General features: G+C 42.1%; 1 protein-coding gene and 1 long non-coding RNA gene across 4 annotated transcripts in view; both read left to right on the plus strand.

Moving 5' to 3' along the window:
• LOC308594380 overlaps positions 1-13,996 on the plus strand; it is a 920,885-nt gene that overhangs the window by 595,548 nt on the left and 311,341 nt on the right. The window lies entirely within an intron of this gene.
• Positions 1-13,996, plus strand: part of UNC5C (unc-5 netrin receptor C) — a 326,267-nt gene that overhangs the window by 274,006 nt on the left and 38,265 nt on the right. For 2 of the 3 annotated variants that reach the window (XM_081206987.1, XM_081206986.1), the window contains exon 8: positions 11,057-11,113. The exons of the other annotated variant lie outside the window; for it this stretch is intronic. In XM_081206987.1, the coding sequence (XP_081063113.1) occupies positions 11,057-11,113 (57 nt within the window). The remainder of the gene's footprint in view (positions 1-11,056; positions 11,114-13,996) is intronic. 3 annotated transcript variants of the gene reach the window in all.

A 13,996-nucleotide genomic window follows, 5' to 3' on the forward strand; every position in this document is an offset into this window, starting at 1 on the left:
CTTATTCTGTAGTTAGTATTTTCCCCCTAACGTGAAAGGATGAATAGTCATTAAGTCAGCGTGCCTTCAGAGAAAGGAGGGAGAGGGAGGGAGGGAGGGAGAGGGAGACAGCAAGACCGAATTGGAAAATAAAACTAGCTGTAGTGAAAATTTAGAACTGCTGTTATTAGAAAAGGGCTCCCAAGTACACAACCTCTTCTAGCTGGAGCCCTTACAATAATTTAATAATTATTGTAATAGCTTTAATTAGGCCTCAGCCACTGTCTGCGTTGTAAGGCACATTAAAAGTCTGGCCGTCTGCCATCCGAAAGAGTTCATTTATTTACCTCTACATGTGCCATATTTTCATGTGCATTAAACATCAACAGTTTAGAAAAACCAGTGTATCAGGACTGCATAGAAAGAAATAACTGTGGAGTTAATAAAATGAAAACTGTAGGGATGACCCAATGCATAGTCTAAATAAAAAAAAAAAGCTGATCACTGGTGTCACCCCACCAACCTGTTGTGGAGAGAACTCTGGATCTAGAGTGAGCAAGTGCCTCCATAACAAAGAGCTACTTCCTCCCTAGACCTCATTGTTGGACCCCTGTGGTTACTTGAAGGAAAAACAATTTTCACGTATAAAATAGTAAATTATTCCTAAGCAGGAGAATAAGGCTGCAGTCCTAAGCATACTTTCTACTTGTAAAATAAACTTTGCATATATATTAACCATATTCAGGCATTCCATGTCTATGCACAGCACGAGGCAGAGGGGAAGCATCTGGGGCTGTAAAGAGAGGCAAAAATGTCCACCAAAATTGTTCAGAGTGAGAGCAAAGCTTTCTGCCCTCACTCTGAATTGGCTTAGTGATGTCATGTAACCAAATCTGATTTGTCTTCATGGGATTGCAACATAATCACTTCAGCTGAATAATATCCTTGACTAATAGTAGTATGCTATGAGTAAGGGGGGGACGCAGGTGGCGCTGTGGGTTAAACCACAGAGCCTAGGACTTGCCGATCAGAAGGTCAGCAGTTTGAATCCCCACGACAGGGTGAGCTCCCGTTGCTCGGTCCCTGCTCCTACCAACCTAGCAGTTCAAAAGCATAGTGCAAGTAGATAAATAGGTGGCAGGAACCCTTCCGTGCGCTGCTCTGGTTCGCCAGAAGCGGCTTAGTCATGCTGGCCACATGACCCGGAAGCTGTACGCTGGCTCCCTCGGCCAATAAAGCGAGATGAGTGCCACAACCCCAGAGTCGGTCACGACTGGACCTAATGGTAGGGGGGAACTTACCTTTATGAGTAGGGGGGGGGACAGATTAGTTCACACCATGAAGTATTTTATCAACTTCAGAGCAATATATTATTATTATTTTATGTCATGGATCTGTAGCTTCACTGCAGTCCACTTCTGTTGAAACTACCACCTGTCCTTCAGTGGTGGACCTTGGGCTCTCAAATTTCAGTGGTGCCCTATGCTGCACTAAAATTTTGCCATCCCCATCTCTCTCACACTGTTCTACATCATTGTTATGGCACCCCCTGTGCATGAGTCAGCTGATGGGACATTCCAGGATCCAATCAGAAGCTGGGATACTCTACTTAAATCAGGAGGGTTGAGCAGTATGGGAACCCCAAGGCAGGACGAATCCAAAATGGAGACTGACTGAAGGTGGGGGACAGGCAACCAGGTGGGAAGGGAGTTTAGAATCAAGTAGCTACAAAGAAAGAAGAGGAAACCTGAAAGACACACAGAGAGAGAGCGAGAGAGTAGTCTCTTTCTATTCATACTGACAAGACAGGACAGAATAGAGAGATGACAATAAAAATTGTGAAATCCAAGATTTTAATGGTGCTGGGCTTAGGCACAAGTATGCCATAGGTCATCCACCCAAGCAGCCACAAAAGATTGCAGCAAAGCCTGCAGTGTCAGTCTCAGTTAGATCTCAGTTGCAGGTTGGAGGGCTGTGCTGAGAGAGAGTAGTTTGCGTGTTCAGACTTTTAAACCTCCCCCTTAAATAAATTCAGACAAGCTCAAATTTTGGTTTGGTTTTTGGCAGAATTTAGGCCACAACTTTATTGATTACAGAAAGTGAGTGGTCAGCCTACTGTGAACACCTGGATAAGCGGAAAGCCGGAAACAGGCTATCTCCGCCACCCAAATGCTCCCCTGGACTCAGGCACAGGCACAACCCCCTCACAGGGGTTGACCAAGCCATCAAGTCCCTGGATTCCTTTAACGGAATACCCTTCACATGGTGAGACCGTTCTCCCATCACTTGGGAACCAGAGCCTATCCACAACCTTACAAGTTGTGACGATTTCCCACGTGGCAGGCGTAACCCAAATGGCAACAGCCAATCAGCCAAGTGGGGGAAATTCCTGCCGTGCCCCTGTCCCAATGATAGATGACACACGATGGCACAGCAAGGTCAAGCACACAGCCCTAAATATAGGGAGAGGTGGGCAGGTGTTCCAATGCACGCACCAAAAGAGGAAGCTCTGGGTCACATGCATAGGTATATATAGGTCCCTGATATATTGGCCTGATTGAACCCAGCATCAAGAAACCTACCATTTGGGTGTTGTGGCTATTCAATCAAACCCACCCACAACACAGGGTTTGGTTGCCAGGTCTCGCTGCAACACGTGCCCTCTTTAAGGGAGGACCCGATTTACAGCAAGCCTGCAGTGTAGCCCACTGCTAATACTGTATGTCAGAGGTGAGACTGAGACTAGTCCAGATTCCCATTCCAAGATACCACTCAGGTTGCAGCAAAGGTTAATCTAGGTGAACTACTGCTTCAGTCTTCCTTGCTGGCCAAATTAAACCCTTAGTTGCATGAAGAAGCCTAATGCTCCACTAACTAGCATGCAGACTGGTAGCACTTTAAAATGTACAAATACTTTTTAAAAACATGCATCCAAGTTAGAGCAGGGAGTCCTGTTTATGATGCTGTTTTTTGTTTGCTTTTCCAGTGGCTTGGGTAACACACATGAACACACACGCACACATACCAGGGGAACAGGCTGCTTGCCCATAAATCCTGAGCTATGGATTTAGTCATAGCTCTTCAGGAGCTGCCCTCTCTATGTTTTGCACATTGACCTCCAAGCTGTTCCTTGAGGGGAAAGAAAGGTTAATTTAACAACTCTGTCTTTTGTGTTGTAGTAATGTTACAACACAATGTTAATCTGGCAGCACACATAGCCCTGCATAATTAAGTGGTTATGTCAGGCCTTTCCTATGCAATATGTGTTCAGATTCCCTCTGTGCTTATTCTAAAAGCTATAATGGATTATAGATCATGATATTAGTGATGTGAACCTATCACGCCCTTGAGCAGATTAGCTTGCAGTAAGCAAGAAAGGAGGCTTTTGCTGTTGTTGTTGTTTTGTTGTTGTTGTTTTAAAAAAGCAAAAAATACAATAGTTTTCTTGGAAGATCATCACAGTGAAACCCTCTTGAGTGCACACAAAGGAATTAAATGAGCCTTTGTATTAAAATGGAATAAGTCACTCTGAATATACCTGCCTATCTGCATAATCACATTCCCAACCATCCAGATGCAAAGCACATGCACACAGGGGCTTTCTGCACTTGATATGGCACTCAAGTACTAAATTATATGCAGGAAAGCATTCATGCAAACAAAGATCCATGGGGGCAACATGTTTCTGTACTAACATAATTTACTTCTGGGTCAGGGCTGCCTTATTGAGCCAGGTCCACAATCTACAGTGGTGCCTCGCAAGACGAAAAGAATCCGTTCTGTGATTCTCTTCGTCTAGCGGCTTTTTCGTCTTGCGAAGCAAGCCCATTGACGGATTAGCGGATTAGCGCTATTAGCGGCTTTTAGCGGCTTTTAGCGGCTTATCAGCTTATCGGATCAGCTGATAAGCGGCTTAGCGGCTTAGAAAAAGGGGGGAAGGGGGGGAAACCGCAGGAACTTGCAAGACATTTTCGTCTTGCGAAGCAAGCCCATAGGAAATTCGTTTTGCGAAGCACCTCCAAAACGGAAAACTCATTCGTCTAGCGAGTTTTCCGTCTTGCGAGGCATTCGTCTTGCGGGGCACCACTGTACTACTACCCCCTCTGTTGTGTGGACACCTGTGTGATAGTGGTTGAACAAGGTAGACATGGGAAGCTATTAGATAAAGACATTGTAACACTGGTCCATCTAGTTCAAGGGTGGAGAACTTCCCCTTCTCAGCAGGTGAAAAGTTTATCATCCCTAACCATCATGGACCAAATGATGCCAGTTGATGATGTCATAACGATGTCAGGTGATAAGCCTCTTTGAAGGCACACTGGCTGCAGAAGGAGGGAGTAGTTTCATTTCAAACTTCTGATGAAGCTGCTTTTCCTTCATTTTAGCAGCAATACTCTTCCTGCTCCTGGTGCAAAGTCCGCTCGACCTGTGCATCAGTTGATGGGTTGTGGAAGCACATCTGGCTCCAGCAAAGGAGCACTCAGGAGCTCACTTTAAGCTCCCAGGTTCCTTTGGAGCAACATTGATACCTGCCCTACACTTGACATCACAGATGACATCAGGTGTGGGGCAGGTGGGTCTGGTTTGCCAAGAAAGGTTGGTGGATCAATTTGGGCCCCCTTCCAGGTTGAATAGACCCCATGGACTGGAGGTTACCCACCTCAATCTAGCTCAATGCTACCTATGACCGGCAGTCATTCTCCAAGGTTTTTAACAGAATTCTATCCCAGTTCTGCATTGAATTGCCAGGGATTGAGTTTGGGATCTTTTCCATGCAAAGCCAATGCTGTCAGTACTGCTGAGCTGATCTATGTGGCTTTTAGGAATCAGATGCACTAAATGAATGAGAACTTGTACACAGTGGCGAAGGAAGGCTCTCTGGCACCCAGGGCAGGGTGTTGAGGGGTGGAACAAACCGTCCACAGGGGCAGGGCAAACCACCCGGGGGCACATTCATGGCGCCGATAAGGACGGCGCTGCCCAAGCGGCTTACGGACGGCACTCGAGCGGCACCCTTCGTTCCGGAGGTCCGTTCTTATCCCAAGGCATGCTTTTGCTAATGGGGCCTCCGGCATGTGATTTTCATTCGCATCCTGGGGCAAAGTTCACAACCAGGAGCAGCTACTTGCAGGTTAGTGGAGCTCGTAACCTGAAGCGTTCGTAACCAGAGGTACCACTGTAAATTCAAATGCATGCATGCAAAATTTCCCTACTGGGTATCAAAGATGGAAGAGCAAATGATATGAGCCAGATAGCAGCCTAAATCTGTACCATCTAGATTTTTTATTTTTTATTTTAAAAAAGCTGATATAACATTATGGTCATAAGTAAATGGTATAGCAGTGTCACTATAACTAAAACAGAGTATGGAAAGATCCATGCAGAATCTACTAAAGAGGATGGATAGGTCTAGTGTCCTTTAGAACTTGATTTTTTGAAATTTGACTACACTAAATAAAAGATTACTCAGCTCAGGTTCTGGTCCCCAAGACAGACTTTTAGAATGAACAGCAGCTGTCCTGCATGCCACATAAATCTTACAAAAACTTAATATGAAATGTTAATAAAAATGTTTAAAAATCCTACTAGGAGTTACCTTGAAAACATTGTCCATTCTGTCTTTCTGCAGCCCATAGAGCTCTATAATAAATTAATAATAATAAATTTTTATTTATACCCCGCCCTTCCCAGTTTAAAAACCAGGCTCAGGGCGGCTAACAGCAAATATAAAACACTGATTAAAATGCGACTTAAAAACAGCATAAAATACAACATAAAATGCAGCATGAATAAATCAATAAAATTCAAAAATTCAGGGATCAGTGAACTTTGTCACAGGACAAATGCTTTCGTAGAATAAGAAATGAAACACATTGAAGTTTTAAAAATGAAAACAAATGCATGTTGGAATGATTTGCCCACACCTTGCACACACCTAGTTTTCACTGGAAGAGTTCTTTCCAGTGGTTACCAGAAAGAAATAATTTCCCCCATAATGTGAGCTTTTTCTTGTGATACTTCGCTGCTGCATTTTGTGCCAAATTTTGCTACGCTTGAGGTCAAACTAGACATGATTGCTAAATGACTCTTTACATTTAATTTCAGTTTTTTTAAAATGCAAATATCAGATTGGGGGAGGAGCTGATAATTATTGGAAATGCAGCAGTCATAGGCAATAAAGTTAACTTTCATCTTAGGACTGAATGAGGGTTAAATTCCTCTTCCACAAGCACCTGTGATACCTATAATTACCAGCCTCCAACACTCCAAACTAATTTTTTTTTAATCGGTGCCTGAAAAGAATTGGAGAATTGGAAAGGGAAATACTATTGCATGAGTGGAAGTCTGCTGGTGTGACATTGGATGTCGACCTGCATATTAAATGCCAAGAGGCATTTAAGTTTCTGGTTAATTTGGCTTACTAGGAGGAAAAACCCCTACTACAATCTCCATCATGATTTGCTTTTTGCTCATGAGATTTCACTGCAAGTACTTGAGGACTTTGTTGGGTGTGCCGCTCACAACCATACCACAATTTCTAAATTGCTTTGACAATCATGTCATTTTCACTATGAGCTCTCAGTGTTACAAAGTTGAGAACTGGAAATAGAGCCAAAAATGGATTTTAGAAAAATCATTGTCAGTATTGGGAAGAGGTGGGGGGGACCCATAAATGATAATGTAAGTTTCAACAGAGCCTTAAGTCTAGCTGTGCCCTACTTTTTCCTTCTTAAAACTGGAATGAATAATTCCCACCCCTCCAAATAATTTGAGATGCTCATTTAAATGCAAGGAAGAAACTAAGTGTCGAACTAACAGCACTTTAACTGTTCCTACAGTAAACACACAAGAAGTTAGCAACAAACACTGATAGAACCTTTGAAAATAATTTTTTTTGTTGTTTCATCAAAAGCCACTTGAGGCATCTTAAATTACTTTTTTTCCCCTCAAAGCAAGTTACCGACTATGACACCAGCTGCTCCAGGCACAGATCAACAGAGCCAGCAACTATTGTGGAGTCAAATTCAGCAGCACTTTTTTCTACATTTACCCTAGTAAAGAAATGTGGCAATGATAGTTGAAGTCCCTCAGGTACTTGCCATGCCGCAGTGCTGATACTGTGAGCAAAATAGATCAAGGAGGAGAGACTACAAATCCCTGCTTTGCACTGTTCTCACTTTGAAGCTGGGAGAAAAGTCATTTTTCATTATTGCAGGTACTAATCTCAGCAGATTTGCCTCATTATCTGAAGAAAATGTCCTTTCTTATTATATGGAAGATCAGATTACCAAGCATTAAAAAAACCACAAAAAAGCCTAAAGAGAGATGGCCAGGCTCACATCTTATGAAGCAGTTGACACCAAACGCCAATTGTTTGTGTCCCCCAAATAATTTCCTTGCCCCTCCCAAACCTATTAATATTCTGAATTAAAATGTAATTTCAGAAAGGTGCTAAAGTTTCTGATTTAAAGTAAATTCCTATTATCAAAAGTGTTTGTGTATAAACAGTTGTGAGGGGTGTTATGTTAATCACCCATGAGCATTTTTTCAAAATGCCTGCGTTCAGTTGATACGTATAAACAACATATACTGAAATAGAGTTATTTCTTCTGAATCACACAGAGCAAAATCACCATTTACACTTAGTGGTAGTGGTTTGTGCGACATGGTCACCCCACCCTTAGTCTTATGTTGAGCTTGCATCATGAGATCTGACATTAGTTGACCACTCAAGTGCTGGGTAGCTCTCAGCCAAATGTGTGATCTGACCTCCCTGCAAATGGAAGGGGTCAATCCAGTCTGCTATGTTTAGAGCACAGAGGGATTTACATGGGGCATTCCATATAGTTGTGTTGCCACTTTTCCCTGTGGTGCATGCATGTGGATATTCAGAGCATCAGACCATTTTAGGGAATTAGAGACTTGTGAATAACTCCCACTGAGTGCCCATGCACAAACTCTAACGGTGGAGAGCTGAATCAAGGCTTTCTTTGGCCTTGTGGAATTGTTCTGCATGTGGGCACTGGGCCTATGGTGTGCTGGATTGAGCTCAAGGTATTGTAGCTGAATTGACGTAGGATTACTCTGCAATGGCTCTTTCATAAGGCAAAATACATCACTTCACATTACAGTCAATGGCTAGTGAAGAGGACTTTGTGAACCATCTGGCTGCCACATTGATGGTTTCCACATGTTGCACACCTCTCATAAAAACCTATGGGCTCTGCTGGATCAGGCCAATGGCCCATGTTGTCCACCATCCTGTTCTAACAGCAGCCAACCAGATGCCTATGGGAAGCCTACAAGCAGGACTTGAGTGCAACAGCACTCTCCCCACATGTGATTCCCAGCGACTGAGATTCAGAGACATACTGCCTCTCACACTGGAGGTATTATATGATCATCATGCCTATTAGATATTGATAACCTTATCCTCAATGAATTTGTCCATTCCCTTTGGAAGCCATTCAAGTTGACACCTTGTGCGGGAGTAATGCATACCTGAATGAGCGTCTCCACCCCCATCGTTCAGCCCGGACACTGAGATCCAGCACCGAGAGCCTTCTGCCGGTTCCCTCATTGCGAGAAGTGAGGTTACAGGGAACCAGACAGAGGGCCTTCTCGATAGTGGCGCCCACCCTGTGGAATGCCCTCCCTTCAGATGTGAAGGAAATAAGCAGCTATCTTCTCTTTAAAAGACATCTGAAGGCAGCCCTGTTTAGGGAAGTTTTTAATATTTAATGCTGTATTGTTTTTAACACTTGATTGGAAGCCGCCCAGAGTGGCTGGGGAAACTCAGCCAGATTTGGGGGGGTATAAATAATATATTATTATTATTATTATTATTATTATTATTATTATTATTATTATTATTATTATTATTAACGTGAATCAGCTAGGAATCTGAAAGCAAATCTAAGTTATGGAATGGTTCAGCCTTTTCATTAATAAGAAGCCAAACCCAATAACAGGAAGTATGTATGGAAAGAGACAAAACCCAGCCATTAACATTCAATCTACGGAGAGTTTAGAAGCATCTCTTGGGTCTCATAGTGATCTAATTTCACTCTGTCACCCTTGCGGCACTATCACCCTTGGAACGTAGGCAGCCGATTATACCGAGTCAGGCCATTGGTCCATCCAACTCAGTATTGTCAACACTGACTGACACTAGCTCTCCAATGTGTCAGACAGGCTTCCTTCCCAGTCTAGCTAAAGATGCTGTGCATTGAACCTCAGGCCTTTTGCATGCAAACCATGAGCTCTGCCATTAAGCCACAGCCTTTGAGCTTTTGCTTTTCTGCAGTATTGACTGGGAAATAGAATTATTAGCACAGGTGAAACGGTCAGAGTGTAAAGTTGAGAAGCCAAGTCCGTTCTTTTGTCCACTTTGCTTATGTCCACTAACATACTCATGGTGGTCTGAGGCTGAAAATGGTGGACTGTTATGGGATTGCAAGTGATAGTCGCATAAACACATGCCTGAGAAGTGTGGCCAAAGCTAAAAAGGTGTCTACAATGTGCTTGTTTCATAAAACTTATACACCACTTGCTTGTAAAAAACCTCAAAAGAAAAGATAAAACAATAAATTCAAGAAAATTTCATAAGCAAACAAACAAATTTAAAATACTTAAATATTTTAGTTACCTCAACTTTCTAAGCATCTGGGTTGACTTACTTAAACAAGAATGTTTTAGCAGGTGACAAAAAGAGTACAGTGAAGGTTCCTGCTTGATCTCAATAGACAGGGAGCTCAGAAGAGATGTCTAGCCACATAAAATCCCAATTCTTACATATTGCAGTATCCTTTACAGTTCCTTTACCTTACACAAAACACCATGTCCTCCATTTACGTAGTATTGCTTTGTTTGAATTGCTTCTTGAGCCACACATTTGAAATTGCATGGGCCCATATTTTAGAGTCCAGGATTTGAGATGTACATGTAGAAATGGTAGCAACTTCTAGCAGTCTTCAGACATTTTATTTCCCACATGCCCAACATTGCAGTGTTTTTCTATCTAGGCACAAGGGGTATTTTTTGTGAACACAAGTGGGGCCAAATTCACTCTAGCTGGTGCCCTGATCCTAATCATGTTTGCCGGGGAGTAAGTCCTATTGGTCTCAGCAGGAACTTACCTCCAAATAATCATGTCTGTATTGGCACAAAGTAACAACAACAACAGCTTTTCTCCGTCACAGGAGCCACAGGGCAGATTGCTTAGAAGCATTGAATTATCACAGGAAATCAGGAAGAAAGTCACTTTTCTTGCTATTTGTCTCTAGGATAAAAAATGTGAATTGTGCAATGATTTTGTCAATATTACACAAAGCCTTCAAAATCTAAAATAAATTACTTTACAATCTCAAGGCTCCTATTGATTTTCTAATGATCTCAAATGGAACACATTCCATTTCCAACTCTCTGGCAAATTGCTTGCTCCCTGGAGAATTCCTATTGGATTTCTATTAAAGGGGAGGTTAAAACCATTCCCCGGAAATCTAGGGGAAAGGGGGGGGCAGAGGGAATGAGGCTTTTGCATGGGCTGAGCTCTCTGTAAATGGGTATTTAACCTCTGACCAATGACGGCAGGTCTCTTTCAGTTCTATTAGGCCAACAGCAAGCTACTATAATTAAATAAAAAAAACTGTTTAGAGCCCCACTGAACATGTCCTGGGAATTAAAGCATATGGCAAGGATTGGGGGGAAGAAGACTTTCCATATGCTAATGACCCTTGATGTCTGAAATAAATTAGATCCATTAGAGTTTATGCTCAATAAAAGAAAGACTTTAAGCACTCCAAAGTTAGTGACTCGAGACCGATTTTTGGCTCTGAAATTCAATCTGCCTACTTATTAATTCTTAGTGAGGCTCCTGAGCAGACAGGAGATGCAAAATTATAATAGTGTGCTGAATCAGAATTTTAAAGTACCATGGGTTTCCTCTCCTTTTCCTTTTTTTTTTCTTTTTAAATTAAACCATTCTTCATGTGTTGTTTGGTTTTTTTGTTTTTTGTTTTTAAAAAAGCTCCCTTTGTTAATTTGATTTTGTTCCCATCTTTTTTTTCTTTTAAAGGTTTCATTTACCCTATTTCAACCGAACAGAGAACCCAGAATGAATATGGATTGTCTTGTAAGTGTTGTTTGATATTATGTTCTTAGATACCAATTTCCTGCTCCCAAGATTTACTTTCAGCCTAACTTGTATGTGTTTTGCTAGCTTTAAAGAGGTGTATTGGCTGCTACATTAAAGAAACCAGTGTAGATAATGGGATGAGAAAAAGACAACAGGAAAACATGTGGAAGCGAGAGACTGAGAGAAGTGTATTCAGATCCCCACAGAAGCCAGGGAACAGGAAGCATAACATGGCTGCAAACATGTGATTAGTATTAAGGAAGAGAAACTTGCAAGAGGGAATATATGGTTGGCAGATTTTGCTTCTACTCTTGTTTGAGAAGGCTGAATAAAATAAGTGGCAACAATTGCAAAATGGAGCCTTTAAATTCCATTAGCACAGAGTAAATTGAACTTGATCATTCCTTGTTGGAGATTTCTCCATTTTCAGCTGTGTAGCTAGGACTCTGATGGGGAGTTTAAAGGAAGCAAAGAACAAAAAAAGTCTCTCTCTCTCTCTCTCTCTCTCTCTCTCTCTCTCTCTCTCTCTCTCTCTCTCTCTTTCTCTTTTAGAAAAGTGTTATCTTTATACAGAAAGAATGCAAAGTGGCTTGCTAAAAAAATTGTTGATGTGTTTGTATTTCCTAATCTTAGTCTGCTTGAAAATAATAATGGTGGGATTTTTGTCCCTCTCTACATCAAAACTCTGCATCAAATTTGTGTTACATACTTAAGCCTTTTGGAAAGATACCTTGAGGGAGGGTATGTGCAAAGAGTGGCATTAAGTATTACACTGGGATTAGCAAAGGAGATGTGTTACAAGGAGATAGTGAAAATTCTCACAAGCTGGACAGGCTCCCTTAGGAGAACTACTGAAAATCCTGGCTTGCTTTTAGAGGTTTTTATAGCACTTGAATCTGTACTGAATTCTGAGAATAAATGTAACAAAGTGAGTAAGCTGGGAAAGTCTAGCTCAGTTCAGCTGTGAACTTGGTAGGCGAACTACTGTTTCTAAGCTTTTGCCCCAATATGGAGCTAATAGTACTGTCCTGCATTACAGAGCTTTTGTAAGGATTCATGGGATAATCTTATGTAAAACATTCTGGAGACTCAGATATGTTCTGTACATTGCTTTCTTTCTTGTTGAGTCAGTATTAACTCTGCCCTTCCATTTAAAAAGTTGTCCTATACATTAAAAGTAAAAGAATCACAACAGCATAAAGCCACATTTAGAGCAGGACCGCGAAGCATGATCCAGAAACACACAGAGAGACCAAACTTTTGCTGATAAGACATTGAAGTACGCAGAGCATTCTAGAGCTTGAACACATTAGCTCCAAAAGACTTTGCCACCAGTTGCCAGACACCTCACTTCAGAGGGTTGAAGAAGAACCTTCAAACACTATTAATGCATGGACAGATGCACAGGGGAGAAAGGACTCTTCAGCTTGTATTACCCTGCTTTGTGCATATAGCTCAGACTCCATCCCCAGAGTTAAGTCCAGTAAGTGTTTCAAGCCATGGCAACATTTCTGTTTATTCTGCTGTTATATGTAGAGTTGACTGGATTGTCGCTGTCAGCCCACACTGGAGGCAGGAGAAACTCTTGAGCCTTTCCTAATTCTTTGGGCAGCTGCTGTAGGCTTCTTCTGCTTGGCAGATGGCAAACCCCTTGAATTCTGTCCATTTGCTCATAAATGTGGGAGGGGACCTTAAATCCCAAGATCGCTTTCAAGTCAAAGTCTTGAAAAAGAGCTTTTTTTATAAAAAAATCAGTTATTTTGATATTTTATTTATTGTTGATTAGGAGCCTGTAGGAAACATTTCTTTGTTAGTTGTGTGACACTTTCCATCAGGTTCCCGTTGTGTTGCAGAGCTTCCATAATGGCTGGTCCACTCATGGCTTTAGAGCTGGCATTGGGAAGCTGTGAGCTTTCAGTTGTGATTAGCTGACAATTTAGTATATGTTCTGCTGAAGTAATCATTCCTATTGCACTACGCATGAAAGCTGGAGGCCAACACCATCTAGAGGGCCATAGGTTCTCCAACCTTGCTTTAGAGGAAGCACACCGTGCTATTCAGCAGCAGTGTACCCACATCCCCTTACTCATGAGAGCGCCCATGGAGCTTTCCTTGTCCCTTCAATAGAAGGGGCAATTCTCCACATATGTGGATTCTGTTGTGGATTGCTAGCTTGTTTATTGCAGACAACAGAGATCTGCAAGGCCACCTCAAGCCATCTTGCTGCCTGAGGTGAAAGAGCACTCTTCCCAATGGGACATACAGAAACCAGTTGGGTTGGCAGTTGAATCTTACTGCAGTACTGGTGAACGGAAAGTATCTTCACCTGCGATTAAGGACAGCCAGCTAGCGTAAGGGGTACAGGGCAGGCCGCATGGCACTCACAACTGTATTTCCTCCCCACCCCTCAGTATCTGCTGCCTGAAGCAGCTGCCTCACCCTGTCTAATCATAGGTCCGTCCCTGAATATTTGTATGTGTATGCAGGAGAATTCTAAACTACACAGGCAATCACAGTGAATATCTTGATGGAAACTTTGCGATTAACCGAAGACTGAGTTATGTGCTCTTAAGCCCCCTTTCAGGCCATGAAATTTTGGCATATAAGTTTCCCTTAAGAAATATGCTTGATGAATATCAGATTCAGAAGATGACTGCCATTTTCTGTACTTGCTTAGTTTAAGGTTGGATTGCTTTTTTAAAAGTGAAACATTCAATGTAAGGGGCAGGGGAGGAAGAAAGAGAGTCTGTTTTATGATCACATGCCTTGATGAATTAGCATTGATAATTTCACCATGAACTGCTATGGTGAATACCTCTTTTGATTAAATTTGCCTTGTTCATCCGGTTATAAACAGTATGTTATTCTACCTCCTTACAA

This window comes from Podarcis bocagei (assembly GCF_964188305.1).
Source record: "Podarcis bocagei genome assembly, chromosome: 9".
NCBI lineage: Eukaryota > Metazoa > Chordata > Lepidosauria > Squamata > Lacertidae > Podarcis > Podarcis bocagei.